Here is a 23,005-nt window from a genome sequence, read left to right as displayed (position 1 = left end):
TGGTGAAGCTGGTGCAAGTGTAAGTAACAAAGATAGAAGTAAATGATAGAAGTAACTATCATTATATACCTGGGACCATCTTGTCTAACTCTCTGCTTGTGCAGGAATCTATTGTTCAAGCCCTTTCCAACAGGTGAATGTCCAACCTCTGTTTAATAGAACCATAGATCTGAGAGAATGATTAGCTGGCTCTCCCTCTTCCCAGAACTTGCCATCCATAATTTCTTCAGTTATGCGTTACCTTTTAGAACAGTGGTTCTCAACCTGTGGGTCCCTAGATGTTTTGGGCTTCAACTCCCAGAAATCCTAAAAGCTGGTAAACTGGTTGGGATTTCTGGGGTTTGTAGGCCAAAACACAGGAGGATCCACAGGTTGAGAACCACTGTTTTAGAACGTTGTACCGTCAGACAGCATATCTCTGCCATCTGCTTACTACTAATAGCACATGGTATATGGTGTTCTATGAGGGATCACATTGTAAGTCTGATCTAGAGTTACCTGCTGATATCCCACAAGTAGATGTTTTCAATCCATTCCTTCACTTGAGATTGGAAAGGTTGGGCTGATGCTTTTGCTTCCTCTGCTGGAGTTTACCTTTATTTTGGTGACTAGGTGTAGCAGTCATGGTTCCTTGCTTTATAGTTTGCTTCTAACTAGAGGGAACAACCAAAGCCTGGGACCTTTTGATACTGCATTGCACAAACTATATTTGGATCTCTTATTATGTCAGATAGCTAGTGTGATCACAAAATTATCTGGTTTATTAATATACATGTTTCAATATTATTCCATGAAGGAGTAGTAGGATATGCTAACGTTAGGTTTCTGCTATGTGCCTTCAAGTAATTTCCAACTTACTGTGACCCTATCACAGGGTTTTCTTGGTAAGATTTGTTCAGAGGGGTTTTGTTTGTCTTTGCCTCCCTCTGAGGTTGAGAGAGTTTGCCTTGCCCAAGGCCACCCAGTGCATTTTGTGTAGCTGAGTGGGGATTTGAACTCATCTCACCAAAGCCCAGTTCTCAAGCTATGACTCCAGATGGGATCTTTTCTGAAGTTAGATAATCCGTTTCCTTCTTCTTCTTCTCCCCCAAAGGTGTGCACATTTTCCTTGTGCTTCTGCATGATCACATTAGGTCCTGTATAGCCAGACTATTGTTTTGCCAGCACCTATTGACAGTGCTGTGAAGCTGAACACACCCAAGCCTGTTGTAAATTGGCAATTGCCTCTCTCTGTCAAGGTGTATCTGTCATGCCTTATTATCTTCTGGCTTTCACCTGCAAGGAAGGTGTAAACAAATAGCTCTTCCTCTCCCTTGCCAGATTCCTTGAGATTGGGAACAGATCCTGTATACATTACCTTAAGTCTGTGTTAACCTGTTTCATTAATGGAATAAAGACATGAGGATATCTGTCCTTGGCAAGCATAGGCCTGAGCTTGCTTCTGTTGGGCAATCCGCTCTGTTTTTCAAGAGTAGCTGCCTTCTTAATCTTCAGGGGCTGCCTCTTGTCTGAGAAACTCCATGTCACCTTTCACATCATATATATCAAAGTAAAAACATAAGAGACAGACAAGTGAGCAATAGCAAAAAGAAGAATGAGGCTGGCACTGATGATCGACGTCTTCAGAGAATGAGAAAATTGCAAGAAGGCATGTCTGGGTTCCTTGCCATTTTTTATTCTAAAAGAACAAAAATCGCAGGGCCCTGCTTGAGGCTTATCTTTCATTTATTGTATTGCCTTTCCCCCCAATCTGTTGCTGCTGCAGAGTAGAAGGGAGAGGCACAGGGCACAACTTGAAAACAAACTGTTGCCTAATAATCCGGGCTGGCTCTGACTTGGACAAGCGTTCAGGAGAGTGTGGGAGGGTCAGTGGCAGGCTTTTGTGATAGGCCTCTGAACTCCACTGACTGGCTGCCTCTTTTCTCTGGCCTCCTTCCCTCCCTCTTTGCATTGACATCATGTGACCCCCTAGCCTCGCCACCCTTCCCCCAACGTGCTAATGGAAGGCATTGTTTCGTAACCAGTTGCCCCACTTAACAGAGCAGTTGTTTTCTGTACTTCAGGGAAGTGTGACACAGAGGGGAAGCCTGTCTACACAGCATCCCTAGGGGCTTTCTCCCTAGGCAGAGGCCACATTGTCTTGGGATTGCTTTGTCCTCCAACTTGGCACCCCGGGATCTAGGTGTATGATGGACCTTCAAGACAGAGCCTACTGTACCTGAGGAAGCAGCCTGTGTTGCCCGATGTGACTTTTCAGGTGCTATGGTGGGCCCCTCCAGTTGGGTGTAACAAGATCTATACTGATGCATTCTCGTGAAAGAGAGAGGAGGCGAAACAGGCGTGCTTTGGAGCTGCGCTCAGCCCTGTGCTGGCTAGGGACACTTTTTGGCTTCCAGGACAGATTGACTCCCAAGCAGGGTCCGTGTTTGCTTTTGACGCCAGGGACAAAGTCCCCCATGAGCCGTTGGGTCAGCCCTTCCTCGCCACCCGTTGTGACCTCTTAGCTCTATGCTTCCAGCTGAAGAAACAGCAGGGTCACCCGGTGGACTCCAGGGGTTGAGAGCCACTGAATGGATGGTAAGCAACAATGGGGTCTTGGATGGGGTGAAGCGGTGATGGGTTCTTTCTCTCTCTTCCCCTCCCCATGCCACTCTGGTACTGAATGGATCTACTTCTTTCAAGTTAGTGTATACCAGGAAAATGGCCCAGCCTCACAGGACATGTGTGGATTTTGTAAATTCTTTGAATAGATAAGTGTGAACTCCTCAAATGTGGCCTCTTCAGAAAATCAGCAGCTTTGACTGTTGTTCGATTTGACTAATGATTTAAATAGTTAATCTTGAAGTGTTCAGCCCTGAGGAATTACATTTCTATTCTTCTGGGAGCTCATTTTCTTCCCAGAAAGTATGTGCCTTGAACAGCTCAGAGCTGTTGTTTTCTCTTGGAGCATCGTTGTATCTGCCTGTCTAGTATTAACACAAGACAGTGTGGTCTCTAGCTGCTACTACTGTGCTAATTGCTATTATGAATAGTGGCATAAAGGGACACCCTGGCTGTCTAATGGTGCATTTAGAATCGCCTGCGTTTGGCCTTCAGTGATATCTGTAAGTAGAGTTGGTTTTTTATTTTTGAAAATCCATTTTTGTGTACTGTCACCATTGCATAGACTGGAGTGCAGTTTTTTCCAGGAATGGGGGGAGCTTTTAACCACATCATATAATTAAGGTTTAATAATTAAAAGTTTAATAAGCCTCCACGCTCACTAGGGGATGTGGGGGCAATTTCATCTTTGAAATAATCCCTTTTCCTTCCCAGCCAACCCCCCCAAAATCATTAAGAGGAGGCTAATGCCATGTTCAGTCCCATCGTGCAGTCATCTCCACCTTCCTTGCCATTGCTTTCCCTTCAACCATTCTTTCCTTCAATCCACTCTACAAGTATCATACACATGTAAGCTTTGGGGAGGATGTGAGACAGCCAGGGATACCTGATTCATGTCCATCCTTTGTAAACTGTTTCCTCTGTGCAGATAGCTCAGTTTATTCCCATCACTGTGCAAGAGATTGATCATGGTGAGAAGGTAACATTACCATTGGCCAGAAAAACTCAAATGGGAAGGTTTTTAAGTCAGTCATAGGAATGCAGCATTAAGTGGGCTTTCTTGGGGACTTGAATAAACATTACATTTGGCATGAATTTACAGTGCAGCCTTATTGCTGTCTTGCTGGCAGTAGAATAATTAATTCAAGATATACCCAACACAAGAGATTTCATTCTTCACAAGATTACCAAAACAACAACAAAACCATATCATTATATTTGCTAACAAGCCCCTTGAGAAGTAAGCAATAACTCTGACGTGTAACTATTGCATGGTCTCTGAGGAATTCTTAAGTATCTTAAGAGTCCTTGTCCAAAGTGTATTCAAACCAGTGTCAGTTCTCTCAGATGCTGCTAATGCATGACTTGATGCTTTCCCACCTACTCCAGTGATGTGGTGCCATGGTATTATTAACACATGACACTGTAAGAGTAGGTAAACAATCAGCAAATGACATAGAAAGGCATTAGAAAATTTAATATAGCCAAGCGGAAGAAGTCCAGCATTCTAAACACAATTCTTTTTCTACCTTTAAAATATGTTTATGACTTAAATATCAAGTCTGCAGCTAGAATAAAGTAATGAAGTGACATAAATATTTATTTAATTCACCTTTTTCAGTATTTTTAGAGGGAGGGACTTTGATTTTTAATTTTTTTTAAAAAAACGTTAGCTTTACATCTAACCCTTCCTTCAGGGAACTTAGGATATTAGGCATAGTACCTCAGAGAAATCCTGTGAAGTTGGTTAGATGAGGTAACTTGAGAGAGTGACCTACCCAAGACTATCCAGTGATATGAAGGATGTGAAGCAGGGTCCCTACACTTCTTGTCCACACTCTGAGCACTCCAACATACTTGTTCTGCTGTTTATTGGCAGCCGAAATAGGAAGGCTAGGATACAAGGACAGCAAATCAGCATACAGGGCATAATATAGCTACAGCCAAAAACTGAGTCCCAGGATTGGTGTGCTGAGCCGCTAGAAATGAGAACATGGTGCCTTCAAATACAAATATAAGCCCTTTTCTTCTCCACTGATCACTTTACCCCAACCTCCTAATATGGGGATTACATTGCAGATAAGAAGACGTAGCACCCGCAGTCTTTGGTTCCTCTGTTATCCCCTTGCCCTCAGATGTTTTCGAAACTCCAGCCTTCTGTGGGTCTTCTAAAAAATGTTCTTAATTTTTGCAGTACTAAAATTGTGCCTCCTACCTTGTGGGGAATGTGGAGTGTAGTTTGCAATATTCTTGGACCTGCCACTAGCTGTTTTATATGAATGTCTGGGAGATGCCTTTATTTAATCAGGAAGTAAATGGATGGTTTATTTTCTGGTTAACTGGAAATCCCTGCTTTATTTAAAAAGGTCAAGGAGGGCCCAAAACATGTTGGTTGACAGATTACACAAGAAGCTACCTTATATTGTGAGACTATCCAGCTCAGTACTGTCTACAAAAGATGTTCCCTGAACCCTTGGCCTTCCAAATGTTAGGGATTGTGACTCTCTTCATAGCAATAGTAGTTCAAAAGATCTGGTTTGTGATACCTGATATCTGTCAACTTCCAATTGGGCTCCAGAGTTCTGGATGGGGGTCTTCCCCAGTCCTACCCAAGAATGCCATAGATTGAACCTAGGATTCCTTGATTGCAAAGCCTCCATTTCAGTTCTAACCCCTGTCTCTCACATAGATGGAGTGAACAATGAGTATGTATTCAATTCAGAATAATTCCACATCTTGCTTTCTAACATATAATGTGGTTGACATTTTGGGGTAATCTAGACTTTGTTTTTATTTTATCAAATTGTACTATCTGCCAAGATACAGAAATGGCCACAATCACTTCTTTAAAGATTGTGTTAGTCTCTACCACAAATTCCTGCAGCTTCTAAAGTACACTGTGGCTATACAGATTTCCTTTTGTATGCCCTTTCCACTAAGTATATTAGTGGAAACCATTTCAGTGCACAGAGAAAGCAGCTGTTGGTTCAGGTCCCTTTTATGAACAGGGATCTTCAGGAGAGTTCCTTCTCTCAGTTCCACCTCCATCTCAAGCTCGGTTGGTGGGAACGAGAGAGTGTCCCTTCCTTCTTGGTGGTTCTCTCATGACTTTGGAACTCCCTTCTTCCCAGGGAAACCAGAATTGCCCCCTCCCTGCTGTCCTTCTGGTGGCAGGCTCAAACTATTTTATTCAAACAGGCATTTAAAGATCAAGGTTTTTAAGAACTTTTTAGAGGTTGTTGTGGTTTTAGCTTTGAATATGCATAAAATATGTTTGAATTGTTTTAGCTGTGAATCTTTTAATACTGTTTATATTTAATTCTGTTTTAATATTTTTATATTTCTTTGAGTCCCCTTTGGTAAAGATAAAGCAGGGTATAATAATAATAATAATAATAATAATAATAAGGCTAAAATAGAGAGGTTGGAATCTTCCCCTTAACATTCTTACAAGAGTGTGTAGCAAAGAGATGCAACATGCCCAACAAATAATGCTTCATGTCTTCCATGTTCATTGGAATCATATGCAACCACAATTACATATGTCTTATTGATGACCTTTCAGCTGTTACAGCTTTCTCTGGATACCCTTCTGTGCTGAACAAGGTGCTTTCTCCCTTGGAGAAAAGCAATTGCTTTGTTCTTCTCGGAGGGGAAGAGAGATGAGGCATAATATCTGATTAAAACAGTTTCTGCTTGGCAAAGGAGTCTATAAACCTTAATAGGGGAAATTCTTAGAGTCAAAAGGTTTGCATGGTGCTCATTGCCATGAAGTGGATTTTGGTTCATCCACCAGCGATGTGGGCTCCCACATGTGTTTGGAAACAGTGAGAGAGGATGGGAGATACCAGAAGCCTTGAAAGATTACTATAGCTGCATCTCTATTAGCCCCCTATCCTCTGGTGTTTATCTTGGCATAGGTCAGTATGTGAGGCCCTTGTGCAATTGGACACAGCCGAGTAGTTCCATAAACTGCATTTGTGGAGTCTGACCAACCTGACATTAATAGAAAATGCCTTCATAGGTGTTTTTTTTGTCAGGGGTGCTTTCAGCTCAAATGGTGTCACAGAGAATTTTTTTTTGTATGTGAAAAGTGCTGCTTTTAACACCTGGGTCTTTGTCAAAATCAGACACATCCATCAGTTCCTCCTTCTCCCCTTGTTGTTTCCACTCAGCCAGCAATTTAGCAGCATTGGTGGCATTCTTCTTCAATCATAGCCTGAACAAGTTTCAGAGTGTGGCTGTCTTTGAAAATGTTAGTGAGTGAGGAGGAACGCCTAAGTGGGACTGAAGAGGCGGGTGTGGATCCTTCCCATGGCTCATGGCTGTCTGTGCTGTTTCTCCAGACGCAGCAAGCAAAAGAAATGGCAATTCTAAAAAGAGTGCAAGAGCCCTCTAGTGAGCAGACAAAGGAAAGCTTCTGGCACATCTCTCGGGCAGAGATGGTTGAAACGCTAAAATATATCTTCAAGGGGGCGTTTTGTCTTCCTGCTCATTTTCATGATAGGATTCAGAAGTTACAAGGCATGTGCTCTTTGAATTCAAAGTGATCACTTAACATTTAAAATATTTGAATGGTTAAACAAACAAATGCATCTCCTAGCCTTTTGGAAGAAGATTCCAATCTCTTCCTTTCCAGATCAGAGAACCTACAATTTAAGTTCAGAAAACTGTATTGGGCCCTTTTTCTCCCCTCTTCCTCCCCCTTTTCTTTCTCTTCCTCTTTTTCTTACTCCTTTCTCTATATGCTTGTCAAATTCTTTTTCTCACCTGCTCCCCTTTCTGTGCCTGGCCCCCACAGCCTGATTTTGCAGTCTGTCTCCTTTGCATTATACAAAAGGGATAGACAAAAAAAAAACCCGTCATAATAGGATCTTGAATTTCAGTGCTTTAAGTGACAGTTCAAAAAACTAGGAAACCCATCTATTTCAACCCCTGTACATGAGTGTCTTCCCGTGCAGTTCAGATTATAAGGACCACATCCTTTTCTCTAGTTTGGTCTTGTGTTGTTGAGTCCTTATCAGTTTGGAAGTGAAATGGGGCCAGCCAGAAATAATGCAGTGCCTTCTGCATAGTTGAGGAACTCCCTAGGCAGGCAGAATTTTTGAACTGGAGAAAAATAATTGACTGAAATTGCATAACGGCTTCCAGGATTTTTGTAATGTTTACAGTGTTTAAGCATCCTTAACACTGCAGTTGTTTTGGACTGCAACTTTCACAATCACTTACTATTGGTCATGTTAACTGGGCAAGTGGGAGTTGTTCAAAACATCTAGGGCACTGGTTCTCAACCTGTGGGTCCCCAAATGGTTTGGCCTTCAACTCCCAGAAATCCTAATAGCTGGTAAACTGGCTGGGATTTCTGGGAGTTGTAGGCCAAAACACCTGGGGACGCACAGATTGAGAACCACTGATCTAGGGCATCTTATATGCAGAGGCCAGTATAGGGACAGTACTGGAATCATTCCTCTATGTGTAGAAATTTTTGTGTTTATTCTGATCAAAAAGGTCAACAACCCCTGTGTTTGCTTGCTGGAAGTTAAGAGCATACTGTTTGCCAGGGACATCATTGCTAAAATCTGGATATCTTCATTATTTGCTGTGGTCACTCTTCATTCTCCAAGGAGGAACTGGAAAAAGTAAAGGAACTTTTTGGGGTCCAGATGCTTTACTTCAGTTCCCATAAGCCCTAGTCTTTGGCTGGGTTGAGCAAGGCTGGGAGAAATTGAAGCACAAAACAACTGGACAGCCAAAGTTTTCCTGTCCCACTTATTCTGTGTGAGTTCCACCCTACATATGGCAGAGGGCGGATAAGTTTGCCAATAGAGCTAGAATGCCAGAGAATGTTTGCCACAAAGGTAACATGCTCTTCTTCACATGCTTTATACCATATTGACATTCATATCCGCCATTATCAGTGTAGCTAGTGGTGAGGAATGGTGGACGATAGAATCCAACATCTGGAGAGTCACAAATTTCCTTACTCTATGGTGATAAAATGCTTCTGTTCAAGGCTGGCAGCCAATTCCAAGTTCCTAATAACAATAACAATAATAATAATAATATAACAACAACAACTTTATTTATATCCCGCCTTATCTCCCTGAGGGGACTTCTAAGCCCATTTAGCATTTTATAGTAGACTGGGAGCATGTTTCAGTTAGACTCGAAAGAACAATTATAAATTTGGGTTCCAAACAGTACTATCAACTTCCTGTTGTGGAAGCCTTTGCAGCTCGGCATTTGCTGCATCATTTTGTTGCAATTTCTCACTTGTGCTTTCAAGAAGAATCTCCAACATACCTGCCAGGAATGGGGAGGTGTGCAGAAGTCATTGTTATTATGTTTGTGTTTAACTGTTAGAGTATGTATTTGTGTTTGTAACAGTATCTAAAACTGGAGTCATCTGGTTTGAATCCACAGTGAGCGTTGCCAAGGAGACGAGGCTGGCTAGCTCATGAGAGGGAGAAGTGGGCGGAGCCAAGCAGGAAAAGTTATGTGCATTTTTTAAAAAAGGCCTGAGAGAGGGACGCTTGAAAAGGCCTGAGAGAGAGGGGCTTGTGTGTGAGCGGCTGGTGCTTTTCAGTCTAGGAGGGCTGAAGAAAGAAACCTGGCCAGATTCTTTAGTCAAAGAAGACTAAAGGAAGCCTAGTTAAGATCCCTAGTTAAGGAAGGACTAGAGATCAGAGATTTGATCGAGGGAAGATCAAATTGAAAGGCTATTTATAGTAGTGAAACATTGTTCACTAGAGAGCTTCACCTCAGTGAAAGTTAGCCACAAGTTGTGTTATCTGGAAGAGTGGACTGTATTGTAAACCACGTGATATTCAAAGTTCCATAAGTTATTTAACCGCCTGCAACCATAAGCTTTGTACACAATAAACTTGTTATCTTTTGTTGAAAACTGTCTCATCTCAACTAATCTGCGTTTGTAGAGCCAGATCTCATTGGTGGTACCTCAAATACCTCACGTTGGTGGCAGTTACCTTAATTTACAAATAATAATTGGCCTCCTCCATAATATACTCTTCTACACAATTGAGGCCTGAGGTAAATTCCCTCCATAGCATCCACATCTGTACAATTGGTGGCAGCAATGAGATTAAAAAGTGCCTGAGGTAAAATACCTCCATTATTAGGATCTGCCGTTGCCAACCTCAGCAACACACAAGCACCTCCTCACAATTGGTGATAGCGGTGGGATCTTCAAAGATAAAATCCCTATTCCCTGTCCATCGTTGTGTTCGCATCTTCCCAGGAGGTCTTTAGGGTGTTTTATGCAAGGGCGGCAAGAAATGAATCTCCCCTTCTCTGGCCTTTTTACTCCAGATTCTGGGTACCCTAGTGGAAAAATCAGACAAATAACTGAGCCTATAATATGGAAGGAGGAAACTGCTACCTACAGGAATGGCAAATGTTTAGTGGCCAAACGTGTGCTTTCTTGCACAAAGCTTGGCTGCAGTCCCAGGCATCTTTAGGTAAAGCTGGACCCTCTCCAGGGTCTTGGCTTCTGCCTGAGACCCTGGAGAGTGGCTGCCAGTCAGTGCTGAGCTAGATGGACCACAGTTCTGAACTTGCATTGTAAGACAGCTTCCTCTGTTCAGGGCTTGCATGACATTTGTACAAAATGCAACAATAGCACAGAATCTGAATAATGGCTTAAAAGAAATGCGTTAAAACAAACCATGAAGCAAAAATTCACAAAACACTAAGGCATTGATGAGTGAGAATGCAAAGAGGTGAAGGCTTAAGTTAAGTTTGTTGGGTTCTTTTTAAAGACAGCCAGCTGAAGACCTCCATAGTGATGTTTTATTGGGAAACATTACATAGGTTTGAAAACTTCCTTTTTAAAAGGCCTTCCACAAAATAGTGTATTTCTTCAAAGGCACTCTTCAAGTTGGATGCTGTGGAAACATTGCAGAATGGCAGACAGGATTCAAAGTGAACACGTGCAAAGTCTTCCGTATAAGGATAAAAAATCCCTAACTCTGCGAATACAGTGATGGAATCTAAATGAGCTGTCACTACTGAAAGCGAGGACTCGGGGTCATAGTAGAAAGCATGCTGACGTCAGCTCTGTGTGCAACTTTGGTGAAAAAAAAGCAGGTATAATATTGGGAATTACTATGAAAGGGACTGAAAATGAAACCGCGAGTGTGCTATTATATGTCTCTGCTGTGCCTGTGCTGTCACTGTTGTATGCAATTCTAGTGGACTGATTTTTAAAAAGATTGTAGAAGAAGAGACAATGCAGAAATGGGTTCTTGAAATGTTTGGGATAGTGTTGCTTCCTTTGAAGAGAAGCTTAGGGTTCACATTTAGTTATATAATGTATATAATTATGAAAGGTATTAAGGCCAATGCAGAGGATAGAGAACATTTCTCTTTCTAGAATATGAAGTCATCTATTTGCTAGGCAGTAACTGCAGAACAATTAAAAGTAGGTATTGTTTTGTGTGGTGCATGGTCAGCTTAAATTCATTGGCACAAGGAAGTTTATAGACAGCCTATGGAAGACCTCTTCTGTGTGGTCACACTGGGCAGCGTCAGCAGGCAGACACCTTTGCAACGCTGGAGAAAATCTGAATGTGGTTGATGAGACCTGGGTTAATTTTATTCTACTCCAACTACATTTTACCTACAGTTTCACTAGGAAGAGAAAATGATGCATACATGTGTTCACACATGTATGACGCTTAATCTCTCATCTCTTTTTCTTTGTTTTTGTAAGTGATGTACATACATGTAAGGCCACGTCTGAATGTTTTATGTTCTATAACTTGAAAACTTTCCTCACGCAATGGCATTATCTTCCTAATGAAATGAGGGCACATAACTTCATAATGGGGGGCTCGTTTGTGGTGAGGAATAACCTTCCAGTCTCTCAGCCACAGTCTGGCAATTAGAATCATAGAAACACTGAGTTGAAAGAGACTTTGTGGGCCATCCAGTCCAACCCCCTGCCAAGAAACAGGAAAATTGCATTCAAAGCACCCCCGACAGATGGCCATCCAACCTCTGCTTAAAAGTCTCCAAAGAAGGAGCCTCCACCACATTCCGAGGCAGAGAGTTCCACTGCTGAACAGCTCTCTCTCATAGTCAGGAAGTTCTTCCTAATGTTCAGGTGAAATCTCCTTTCCTGTAGTTTTTCTGAAGGCTAAACATGCCCAGCTCTTTAAGCTCTTCCTCATTGGGCTTGTTCTCCAGACCCTCGATCATTTTAGTCGCCTTCCCTCTGGATACATTCCAGCTTGTCGACATCCCCCTTCAATTGTGGTGCCCAGAATTGGACACAGTATTCCACATATGGTCTGACCAAGGCAGAATAGAGGGGTAGCATGACTTCCCTGGATCTAGACCAGAGCTTCTCAACCTTGGGTCCCCAGATGTTTTTGGTCTACAACTCCCAGAAATCCCAGCCAGTTTACCAGCTGTTAAGATTTCTGGGAATTGTAGGCCAAAAACATCTGGGGACCCCAGGTTGAGAACCACTGATCTAGACACTATATTCCTATTTATGCAGGCTAAAATCCCATTGGCTGTTTTTGCTACCACATGACATTGTTGGCTTATGTTTAACTTGTTGTCCACGAGGACTCCCAAGATCTTTTTCACACGTACTGAATAGAGTGGCAAGAAATAAATAGAATGTGAATCGAGTGGCAGGAAAGAATGCAGTCTTGTGTCCATCCCTGGTCTAGACCCCAGGAGACCTAATGGTTAGGGTTCAGGCAGAGGTTCTTGGGTGTAAGCTGGGAGTCAGATCAGACTCAGTCTGGCCTAAAGGCTTGGGATGTTTCTCCGTCATCTGAGGCACTTCATGGCTTATGTAAGAGGTTAGTATTTGGGAGATGGAGGAGTGGGGGAAAGAAAATGTTAATCTTTTTTGGAGGCCCATCTGAAGCCTCGGTAGCTTTAGGAAGGGAAGAGGGGCTGTCCAGTTTCCCTTTTGTGGCAGCAGAAAATCTGCTTCTGGGCTGGGAGGAGGCTGCGATTTGTGGGGGAAGGTGTAAGCTGTAAGTAATATGGATAAAGCAGGAGACAAAGAGAAAGTAGGTCAGACAGGCTGAGCTGCAGCTCCACGTCTGCTGTGTGCATGTCTCTGGGAAATCCAGCAGATCAGTGCTGCAGTGTGAAGAAACTGGGTGGAGGACTGCTCTGAGAATGTCCCTTCTTGAGACAACTGTCCTAAAAGGAGCAGGAGGAGATGATGGCAGTAGCAGCAGCTTGATGGCTCTGAGCTGATGCCCCAAAAAGAACTTGTTTTGGTTACTCCTCCATTTTCTGCCTTTCCAATTTCATGCTGTAGGGAAAGGACAGAAGCGTTTTCACCAATCTCAGAGGCTCCATTCTTAGTGAGCTGAGGAGAATGCATGACTTGGGAAAGGGGTGGGGATCTGTGAGCCAGAGGACCCCTGCAGCCAACTTCTCAATAGAGTTGCTAGTGCTGACCCATTTAGCATAGCTAAGACTTACAGGTTTGGCCAGTTCTGTGCTTGTTCTCTTCAAATAAAAATGTGATGCTTATGGCCTTAATGAGTTATCACAGAGATGTTGGGGACTTTATCAATAATTACTGAATCAAGCTGAGAAACCCCTTTATAAGTTGGGGAGGGAATATGTGACATGGAAGTCCTCAGAACCCAACATGGGATATTAATTTCAGACTGAAGATATTTCTTTGCCTAGTTTTATGCTGTAGTAGTTACTGAGGTGTCATCAGCATGGCTCTGTTACTTAGACAGTGGGAAAGAAGAATATGAAGCCTGATCTCTTCAGCTTTGTATATCTAGCTGGTGTGGAGCCTTGACTTCTAAAGCCTATCCCTGGAGTATTTCCAAAAACATTTTCTCCATAAATATTTTTGTTCATTTCATTTTCAACCCCAAAACTGGTTTGATGTTTTTGAAAATAATTGGTACTCAAATTGGACTATACTAACAGTTTTTTTAAAAAAGAAATCTACTAAATGCATTTAATTAACTGCTCAGATGGGATGCTGTTCAGTTCAGAATCTGCATAAAAGGTTGGGATACTCTACTGTTCATGGCACTGTTAGGCATTAGCTCAGTGGAAAGTGAGGGTTGCATTCATAGCATACTGATCTCTCTGTCTGAAGCTTCTGAAACATTCCACGAGCTTTACTATTTATTGTCGCTTATATTTCCAAGGACCACTCCACTATCATTAATATCATAACTGGAAATAGCTCTTAGGCAATCATGTCAATTTGGATATTCTTATATGTAGTGCCTTGAAACTCAATACCAATTGAGGATTAACTTTGTTTAATAATTATGTTCACCTTCCAGAATTGTCTTCATAAATATACCTGATGCCATCATGCTCTTATAGCTTAAGAAAGCTGTACTGTAACACATATAGCATGTGTGTATGGGTTTATGTCTGGAGAGATATGTCTGCCTGCCTTAGAAAATGCCAAGCACACTAGGCAGTTGCTGTTAAACTTTGATACTAGGATTCTCTTGTATGTAGGGGCTAAGCTGGCCTGAGCACTATCCTTGAGGATATCATAATGGTCTGGATGTGATATACCAGTCCTCCACAAACAACATTTCCATAAGTCTTCTATTCCCAGCACATTTGGAGGGCTGAGAAAAAATAGGTTGTGCAGTGACTGACCCACTGTGCTAAAGAGGCCACACCAGTTCTTGCAGCCCAGTGAGTGGGCTGGTTTTGCAATCAGAGTGAAGTCCAAACCATCACCAACCAACCTTGGGACCCCTTCCAGTGTTGCCCTGGTTGGAAGGGAGCTAGTTTTTCCACAGCTGTTCACTCATGGCTTCCAGAGCCCCTACCCTTTAGAGTCACAGCATGCTAGAGTGTTGGCTGAGCCCCAGAAGACTTGGTCCATACCCAGAGTTTTCCTCTGAGCTTCACTCTTGGAAGATGACCTGCCATTGCCTGTTCCAAAAATAAGTTTGGAGCTTTGGCATGTCAAGTTTTCTGTGAGGGGAATTGCTGCCAGGGCATACATCTTCCAGTTTTAAAAGCTCAGTTCCTGAAGTATATTTTGATTTTTGCATGGAGAGTACCTGCTGAGAAGGTCATCCTGGTGAAAATTATGTTTGCACAAACAACATGCATCAGGATTTAGATCTGGTCTTGCTGTTTTCAGTGGGATCTGTCTTCTTAAAAGTCTTAAACTTGGATTTAAGGAGAAAGGAATTGGATTTCTGATTCTTCTCCCAAAGATTTAACAGTTGTCTCTTCTCAGTGAAATAACTGTGATCCTGGTGTGGACTGAAGTTCCCTGTGGTGTGTAATAATTATGGATCTCCCCCAAATGAACAACATGTTGGTAGATCTAAAGTCAGGCGATCAAAGATTTCAATCAGGGTTGACCAACTTCTTTATTCCAGGATAGGTTTGGACCTCCACTTGTCACATAGATTTCCTGAGTAAATTTCTATTGGGTGCACAACCACAGGTCAGCAATTGCTCTATCCAGTTCTAAAATATAATGGCCAAACTAAAAAAGGGACTTCCATGTCTGTTCTCTTCTCTCCAGGAATCTGTACTTGCTGGAAAGTATTACCCTCTGACTTCCTTGTTTGCAAACCACTTTCTCCAAGATGCCACTCATAGAAATGAGAAACGGCCAGATATAAGGGATGCTTGCTTCCTAGACAAGCCTTTCTGATTCCCCAGAAATTTTCAGTAGCTTGGTCATTCAAATGTCCTTCTCTCCTCCTAATGTCATTTCCCTGTCTCTGCTTCCTTGCAGTGAAAGAGTTTCTTGCCAAAGCCAAAGAAGATTTCCTCAAGAAATGGGAGAGCCCAGCACAGGTATGGTGGTAATGTGTGCCCTCTTTTCCTTGACCTTGGGCATCATGGGTTGGGCTTACTACTATTGTTCTAAACACTTTAGGCAAACTTTGAAGGTGACACTAGGGTAGTAAGACAAAAAACCGCTGATGTTGTTAAATTGTCTAGCCAGTAGAGCCAGTGGTGAGGAATCCTGGGAGTTGCAGTTCAGCAATATCTAAAAGGCTTCACTGTTTCCACCCCTGGTGTCAGGTTCTCCACATTGTGTTTATATCATCCTAACAGATCTATGGCCTAAACTAGTACAACTAAAAGCAGAGGTTCGTGGACTCATGCCAGTCTGCAAGCTATTAGGTGCCACACACACACACACACACACACACACACAGTATATTACCAAGAAACAGTGCAAATGTGACACAAATACAGTACTTGGTCACAGACACACTGGAAAAATAATTGTAGATCTGTCCACATCAGTTAGCTTCGGAAGAACTGGCATCAGTGCTTGTTACATATTCAGCACATATAGGGATCAGAGCCCATTAAATTATATGTGATGTTGCATTGTCAGGGATATATTATTATACTTTTGCTTTTTAGAAACATGAACAATTTCACTTTCATGAATGTCTGATAAGTATAGTTTCCAAATGTTCATTTACTGCTAGCTGGTAGGGAAGGCAGGAGCAGCAAGAGAAGGTGGAAGGAGAAAAGAGCCAGTCATGTGCATGGGAGCCAGGCTCAAACCCTTTCCTCTTCCTCCTTTTAACGTTTCCACGCTCTTCTTTCCATTCTGCCAGGCCTGGTGTCTGGTTCTGCTGCCATTTTCACACACGCAGTGGGAAATCCTTCTATTCCCCCTCCTTCTGCAACCATCCTGAGGCTGGGTTGCAAGGCGCAAGAGCATGCCTTTCATTCCAGCCTCCTTGGCTCCTTTATTTATGTGCTATATGTTGTGGGGGGCACAACATCTGCATATAGATGTAAGAGGGGTCACAATGGGAAAAGGTGTGTGAACCATCTTTTCTATTCCTTTATGTTAGCAGACCGTATTCAGATAATAGGCACTATACCAGGCGTCCTCAAACTGCGGACCTCCAGCTCTTTGGGCCTTCAATTCCCAGAATTCCTGACAATTGAACAAGCTTGTTAGGGAGGCCCAAACAACTAGAGGGCCGCAGTTTGAGGATGTCTGCACTATACACTTCCCACCACACCAACACAGGCACAATATTTGATGAGTCCCTGACTAATGCACTAATATAGTGGTTCTCAACCTGTGGGTCCCCAGATGTTTAGGCCTTCAACTCCCCAAAATCCTAACAGCTGGTAAACTGGCCTGGGAGTTGTAGACCAAAACATCTGGGGACCTACAGATTGAGAACCACTGCACTAATACCTCCTATACTTTAGATTTCAGGAAAATCTTTCTTACAATGCAGCTTCATAGCAGTAGAATGGCTCTTTGAGTTGGCCTTAAAAGCTGGGTGTTTCTGTTGTTTGTCTTGCCCCTTCTGCTGCCCATGTAAGATATTGTACTTACACATGCTGTTACATAGAGTTGTGCTTTTAAAATTAGTATTATTTGGTATGATTTTACTCTTTTGTCTTGCTCTCTAATGCAACACACTTTCTGTTGTTTCGGTTTATTAAGAGTGTGTTGAATGTTTGTGGCTGTATGTCAACAATGAGGGAATTGTAATCCTCCAGATGTTAGTCTGAAATCTCCTCTAGACATGCTGGCCAGGGTTGATAGGAGTTGCAGTGCAACACATGCTTTATGCTCACAATTATGCAACCATTCAGTTGGAAGGAGCCATCAGGTCCAACCCCTTTCTCAGTGTTGTCTATGCTGTACATACCCACTCTTTGTGAATTAAGGTTGTGCCTTTTGCTGGCTCCTAGAAGGCTGTGTTTTTCTCTTTCAAAACTGTTGTCTTTTGCTCCCTCTGGTGGTAAATTCTTAACTGTGATTCCTAACTCCAAGCATGCTCTTGGTGACAGCTTCAAGATTGACACGCCACAGAAAGGTTCCTCTTCTGGAACAATGGTTATTCTTCCATGGCAGGAGTGCCCATGACAGTGCTTGAAGAGGGTCATCTTTCAGGTGAAATAAGCATCTTGAGTCCTTGTGGCCACTGAAAGATTCCTGAAATGTTGATGTATTCTATAGAGCTTGGAATCCAAAACAGATTTCTTCCTCTGCTTCCTTTCTCTCTCTGTTTTTCAGAACACATCCAGCCTGGATCATTTCGACCGGCTCAAGACCCTGGGTACAGGCTCCTTTGGGCGAGTGATGCTCGTGAAGCACAAGGATACAGGGAATTACTTTGCCATGAAAATCCTTGACAAGCAGAAAGTGAGTCTTAGCTTGCCAGTGAGCACAGAATGAGGGTGCCAAGGGTTGAGAATCAAGGACTTTGTTGACACCCTTCCTGTCTTCCAGGTTGTGAAGCTGAAGCAAATTGAGCACACCCTCAATGAAAAGCGCATACTCCAGGCTGTGAACTTTCCATTCCTTGTCAGGCTAGAGTATTCCTTCAAGGTAAGCGATGCTAAGCAGGTCTCTGTCTCTCTCCTTTTATCATTTTTTTCGTTCTCTCCGGCCCACTGGATTCCTGGTCCTCTGAAGGGACTAAAGATACTGTGGTGCCTTGTACAATATATATGCGGACCCAGAGTGTCAGATAGGAGTCACTGTGTAGTTGAACAAAGGGTGGTGCCTCCACATTGTCTTGTCAACCTATTTTGTGATGGGGAGGGGAGTTTTAACCACCACCGTTTCTACAAGCACGCCCCTCCTCTCATTTTCCATGCCATATTGCATACTTGAGGGTTTCATCACAGCCTCAGGGAGGGAGTGGCAGTGGGTCTCTTGGTTCAGACTACCTCGAGCAAGCCGACAGACTGCTAGCCATACACTTTTGTGCTCATCAGAGCATTATAGGGCCTCTTTGGCTTTTCCTAGGCAAGTGTTGCTTCCTAGAGGGATGGAACATCCCTGTCTGTCTATGCCAGGGGTATCCAAACTTTTTAAGCCAAGGGCCCTCAGCCTGTTGGGGAACCAGACTATGGTTTGAAAAAAACATGAACACATTTCTATGCACACTACATATGTCGTATTTTTAGTGCAACCCCCCCCCCCCAAACAAACATGAAAGAACAAAACAATATATAAAACAAAGAACAATTTTAACCAACATATAGCAGTCTTTCAATGGGAAGTGTGGGCCTGCTTTTGACTGATGAGAGAGTCAAGTTAATTAGAATTGTTGTTGTGTGCCTTCAAGTTGTTTCAGACAGTGGCGTATGCTGCCTCGGAGTCTGGTGGACTCTCTTTCTCTGGAGGTTTTTCAGCAAAGGTGGAATGGCTATATGTCAAGAGAGCTTTCATTGTGCGGGGGGTGGGGTGGGGGGGAGCTTATATTTGCCTCCTGGCTCTCCCCTTTTCTTCCCAAGGGAGGAACCTCAGCAAAGGGCAGCCTTTTTGGAAAACATGAGAGGCAACATGGGGATGAAGGCGGGGCGGAGGAAGAAAGGAGGGAGTGAGGGAAGCCGGACAGGTGCTCATCCTGCAGAGCCTGCCCATCCTGGCCATGTAGCAGGAGTAGTGGCAGCAGTGGCGAGTGTCTGGGGCAAGCAGGATAATTGGAGAGCCTTCCTTTGCAAAGAAATAAAGAAAAGGTTGTGGGGGAGGAGAGAAAGAAAGACAAGGAGCCACTGGGATGGGATGCATGAGGCCGGAGCCACCCGAGGAGAAGGCAGTGCTTAATCAGGGTGAAGGGATGCAAGAGGCCGCCATCTCTCTTTCTCTCCTCCTAATGAGCCGGCCTTTCCCAGGGCCCTGATCCCCAAGAAAGAAGGAACGAAGAGAGGAAGGAAGTCAAAGAAGGGAGGGAGGAAGGAAGGAAAGAAGCAAGGGAGGGAGGCCTGAAGAGAGAGAGCCGATGGAAATTTGAACAGGGGCCACATTTGGCCCCCGAGACAGACTTTGGACATGCTTGGTCTATGCAATAGGTCCTTCAACCTCTTGTATTTTTTGGGCTGCCTCTTTTCCATTCTTTGCTTAGAATCATAATTTAAACAGACCCCAAGAGCCATCCAGTCCAAATCTCTGCCATACAGGAACAAACTAAGTACTCCCAACAGATGGCCATCCTGCTTCTGCTTAGAAACCTCCTGAGAAGGAGACACCACCACATTTCAAGGCAGCAGCATATTCTACTGCCAAACAGCTTTTACAGTCAGGAAGTTCTTCTTAATGTTTAGGCAGAATCTCTTTTTCTGCAATTTAAATCCATTGCTCTGTTGTGTCTTAGTCTCTAAAACAGTAGAAAACAAGTTTGCCCCCTCCTTAGTGACAGCCTTTCAAATATTTAAACGTATTTATCATGTCCCATTCTCTCAGCCTTTATTCCTCCAAGCTAAACATACCCAACTCCCTCAGCTGCTCCTCATAGGGCTTGGCCTCCAGACCTTTCCATACCTCTGAATTGTGGTGCCCAGAACTGAACACAGTATTCCAGGTGAGGTCTGACCAGAAGAATCCATGCCACAGTGAAAAGTGGCATGAAATCATTTCCTGGAAATCATAACAGCCTTTTTCAAGTATACAAATATTTGCTATAAGGAAAACTAAATAAAGCTTACATGAAGTTGTTATAGTGAGTACATAGGCATGTATCATAGGACAGCTGTCCTGGTCCTAAAGTGCATGATGGTTCACTATGCGCTGGATCAGAGTTTTTTAAAGATTTTAACCTTACCTGCATTAAAATGTGTTCTTAAAAGGCACAACTTACACGAGGAAAGAAATAGCTATTTTTAAATTGTAGAAATGTACAGGTTTGTAGCCATCAAAGGTCTTACCCAGAGACCATCAACATATCATCCGTTTCAGGCTTTGTGCAAACCTGTACGTTTGACCAGTATCCCAAGTGTCTCTTACTGGTTTTCCATTCATCATGACAAAACTTAATAATAAAAATTCAAACAATTGTAAATGATCCATCAGAATAAATAAATGCTATCTTGGACAATTTATTTCAGCTATTAGACCCTGAAAATGAGAATCATATCTTAATCATAGACATATTGTTACCCAGCAACACATTCTATAAAAATAATGAGACTCACTTCCAAAGACATATTTTTACTTTTTGCATCAGTAATAGATGCCTGACTGCATGGCTAATTCATCCCATTCTTACTGCAAAGCAGTGTTTGAGACTATTGCTGGAGGATCAACAGTCCATTTTAGTAATGTATGAAGTGGCTTCTTGGGTACTTTTTAAGGCTCCCAGGAATTTTTCCATGAAAAGAAGCATAGTAATATAAAGAACTGGAAATAAGAACCTGTATGCTGTTCACAACAATCTTGTGTCAGGCAAACCTTTTTGCAGATAGAGTTTGCAAATCAATAGAAGTGAGAGGACAAGGGATTTTATGTATGTACACTTTGAAATTTCAATGAATTGGGAGTTATTCATTAGAACCATATATAAACTGCCAATATTTTTCATCGTATATATGATATGAAATATTATGATAAATAAACTAACATAAAATAAATGTCCATTAGCGTACCTGATACAGGAAGCTCTTCTGCCCCAACCCTCAACCATTGTATAGTTTTTTTCTAGAATACCTTGTATATACGGGAACACTCTTGTGTCGTCTTGAGTATGATTGTAGAAAGGCAGTATAGAAAAGCCTTTTGTCAAGAAAGTAGAAAATTGTGGCCTGGACTTGTAAGATCAAAAATGGGAAGAAAGCAGTACTTGCTATGACTCTCACTCTCACTTCCTATGTTTCTTCACTCACTTACAGGATAACTCAAATCTGTACATGGTAATGGAATATATCCCAGGCGGTGAGATGTTCTCCCACCTACGGCGGATTGGCAGGTTCAGGTGAGTGTGCTCTCTCATCACTGGGAGAGGGCGTATGTCTCTCCTCATAGGAACAGAGGAACTGGCTGCTGGATTTCCTGGTTTAGTTTCACAGATGGGTTAATACAGTGGGAAGGGCCTGGAGTGCAAGGTATGTTTTTTAAATCCTGTAGTTAAGGCCAAACTGGTAAAACTTTCCAGTTTTCCAGTACAAGCCCTCCTGTATACGACAGTTGCTTCAGAGGCTCTGCAGTGCGTCCCATCACCAAGAGAGAAGTGGCTGGTGAGAACACAGGATGGAACATCCTCTGAAGTAGCACACAGATTGTAGCACTCTCTTCTTCCATACAGCTATAGGCAGGTTGTTAAAACATTTTGCTTCCACTTGGTTTTTGAGTTATTTAAAAGGTGTCTGCCCTGTTGCCTCTTAAGATTGTTTTATTCCTGCTCTTTAATGTTTATAAGTGGTTTTAAAGTTTTAAGATGGAATTCAAAAGGACGTCTAGAAATAAATTTTGAAAATAAACACTAACTATCTTGCACCTAAATATGAACGTGAAGGAGTGTCATAACACATTATTGCTTTAAACGAGGAATTGTGGTGATGTGGGTCTTTGTTGCATCTTCTTAACAGTGCCAGGCCCATAGGAGAGCAGTGCTTTTCATTAAGGGGTTGATGGCTGGGAGTGACACTGAATACAAATGAGAGAGTATCAGGCTGAGGAAAGGGGGGCTGTAGGTATTATTCTCTATTGTCTTTTGTAAGACACTTAACAAGTAACACAGAGAGTGTAATATAAAAGCTTGCTTTTACTTCTGCATCTCCAATCTGGTGCCTTTCAGATAATTTGGGCTATCATCCCTGTCAACTGTGGCAATTACCCATGATATTTGAGGCTCATGGCAGTTACAATTTGAATCACATGGATGGCACCAAATTGGAGAATCCTGTTCTGTTTTTTTTTGTTTTTTTTGGATGGAAGACCATATTGGACATGGTGGAGAAGGCATATCCTGTTCAATGGTATTGCAGGATGGGGAAGTGTGCAGGCAAATTGATGCTTACATTTTGATCCTCTGGATCAGTGTTTCTTAACCTTCCTAATGCCACAATCCCTTAAGACAGTTCCTCATGTTGTGGTTACCCCCAACCATAAAATTATTTTTGTTGCTACTTCATAACTGTAATTTTGCTACTGTTATGAATCTTAATGTAAATATCTGAATTACAGGATGTATTTTCATTCACTGGACCAAATTTGGCACAAATACCCGATACGCCCAAATTTGAATACTGGTGGAGTTGGGGAGGATTGATATTGTCATTTGGGAGTTGTAGTTGCTGGGATTTATAGTTCACTTACAATCAAAGAGCATTCTGAACACCACCAACGATAGAATTGAACCAATCTTGGCACACAGAACTCCCATGATCAACAGAAACTACTGGAAGGGTTTGGTGGGCATTGACTTTGAGTTTTGGAGTTGTAGTTCACCTACATCCAGAGAGCAGGTGGAGGGCTTTTGGTGGGAGGATTTGCCGTCCATTTCTAAAAAGGAAGAGAAGGATAGGCGGAGTGATCTTCAGCTTTTTCTACCAAGAGGATTCCTAAGACCATCAGAAATGTGTATGGTCTTTGGCGACCCCTCTGAATCCCCCTTGTGACCCCCAGGTTGGGAAATGCTGCTCTAGATGCTAGGAACTTTCAACCTGCAGAAGC

The 23,005-nt window shown here is 42.6% G+C and overlaps 1 protein-coding gene across 1 annotated transcript in view; it reads left to right on the top strand.

The window, feature by feature from the left end:
• Positions 1 to 23,005, top strand: part of PRKACA (protein kinase cAMP-activated catalytic subunit alpha) — a 42,576-nt gene that overhangs the window by 11,301 nt on the left and 8,270 nt on the right. The window contains exons 2-5 of the mRNA XM_060764894.2: positions 15,350 to 15,411; positions 17,624 to 17,752; positions 17,840 to 17,938; positions 21,223 to 21,305. Coding sequence (XP_060620877.2) covers positions 15,350 to 15,411; positions 17,624 to 17,752; positions 17,840 to 17,938; positions 21,223 to 21,305 — 373 coding nt within the window. The remainder of the gene's footprint in view (positions 1 to 15,349; positions 15,412 to 17,623; positions 17,753 to 17,839; positions 17,939 to 21,222; positions 21,306 to 23,005) is intronic.

Source organism: Anolis sagrei, chromosome 2, assembly GCF_037176765.1.
Source record: "Anolis sagrei isolate rAnoSag1 chromosome 2, rAnoSag1.mat, whole genome shotgun sequence".
NCBI classification, from domain to species: Eukaryota; Metazoa; Chordata; class Lepidosauria; order Squamata; family Dactyloidae; genus Anolis; species Anolis sagrei.
The sequence above is the reverse complement of the archived record's forward strand: the minus strand, read 5'-3'. Positions and strand labels throughout refer to the sequence as shown.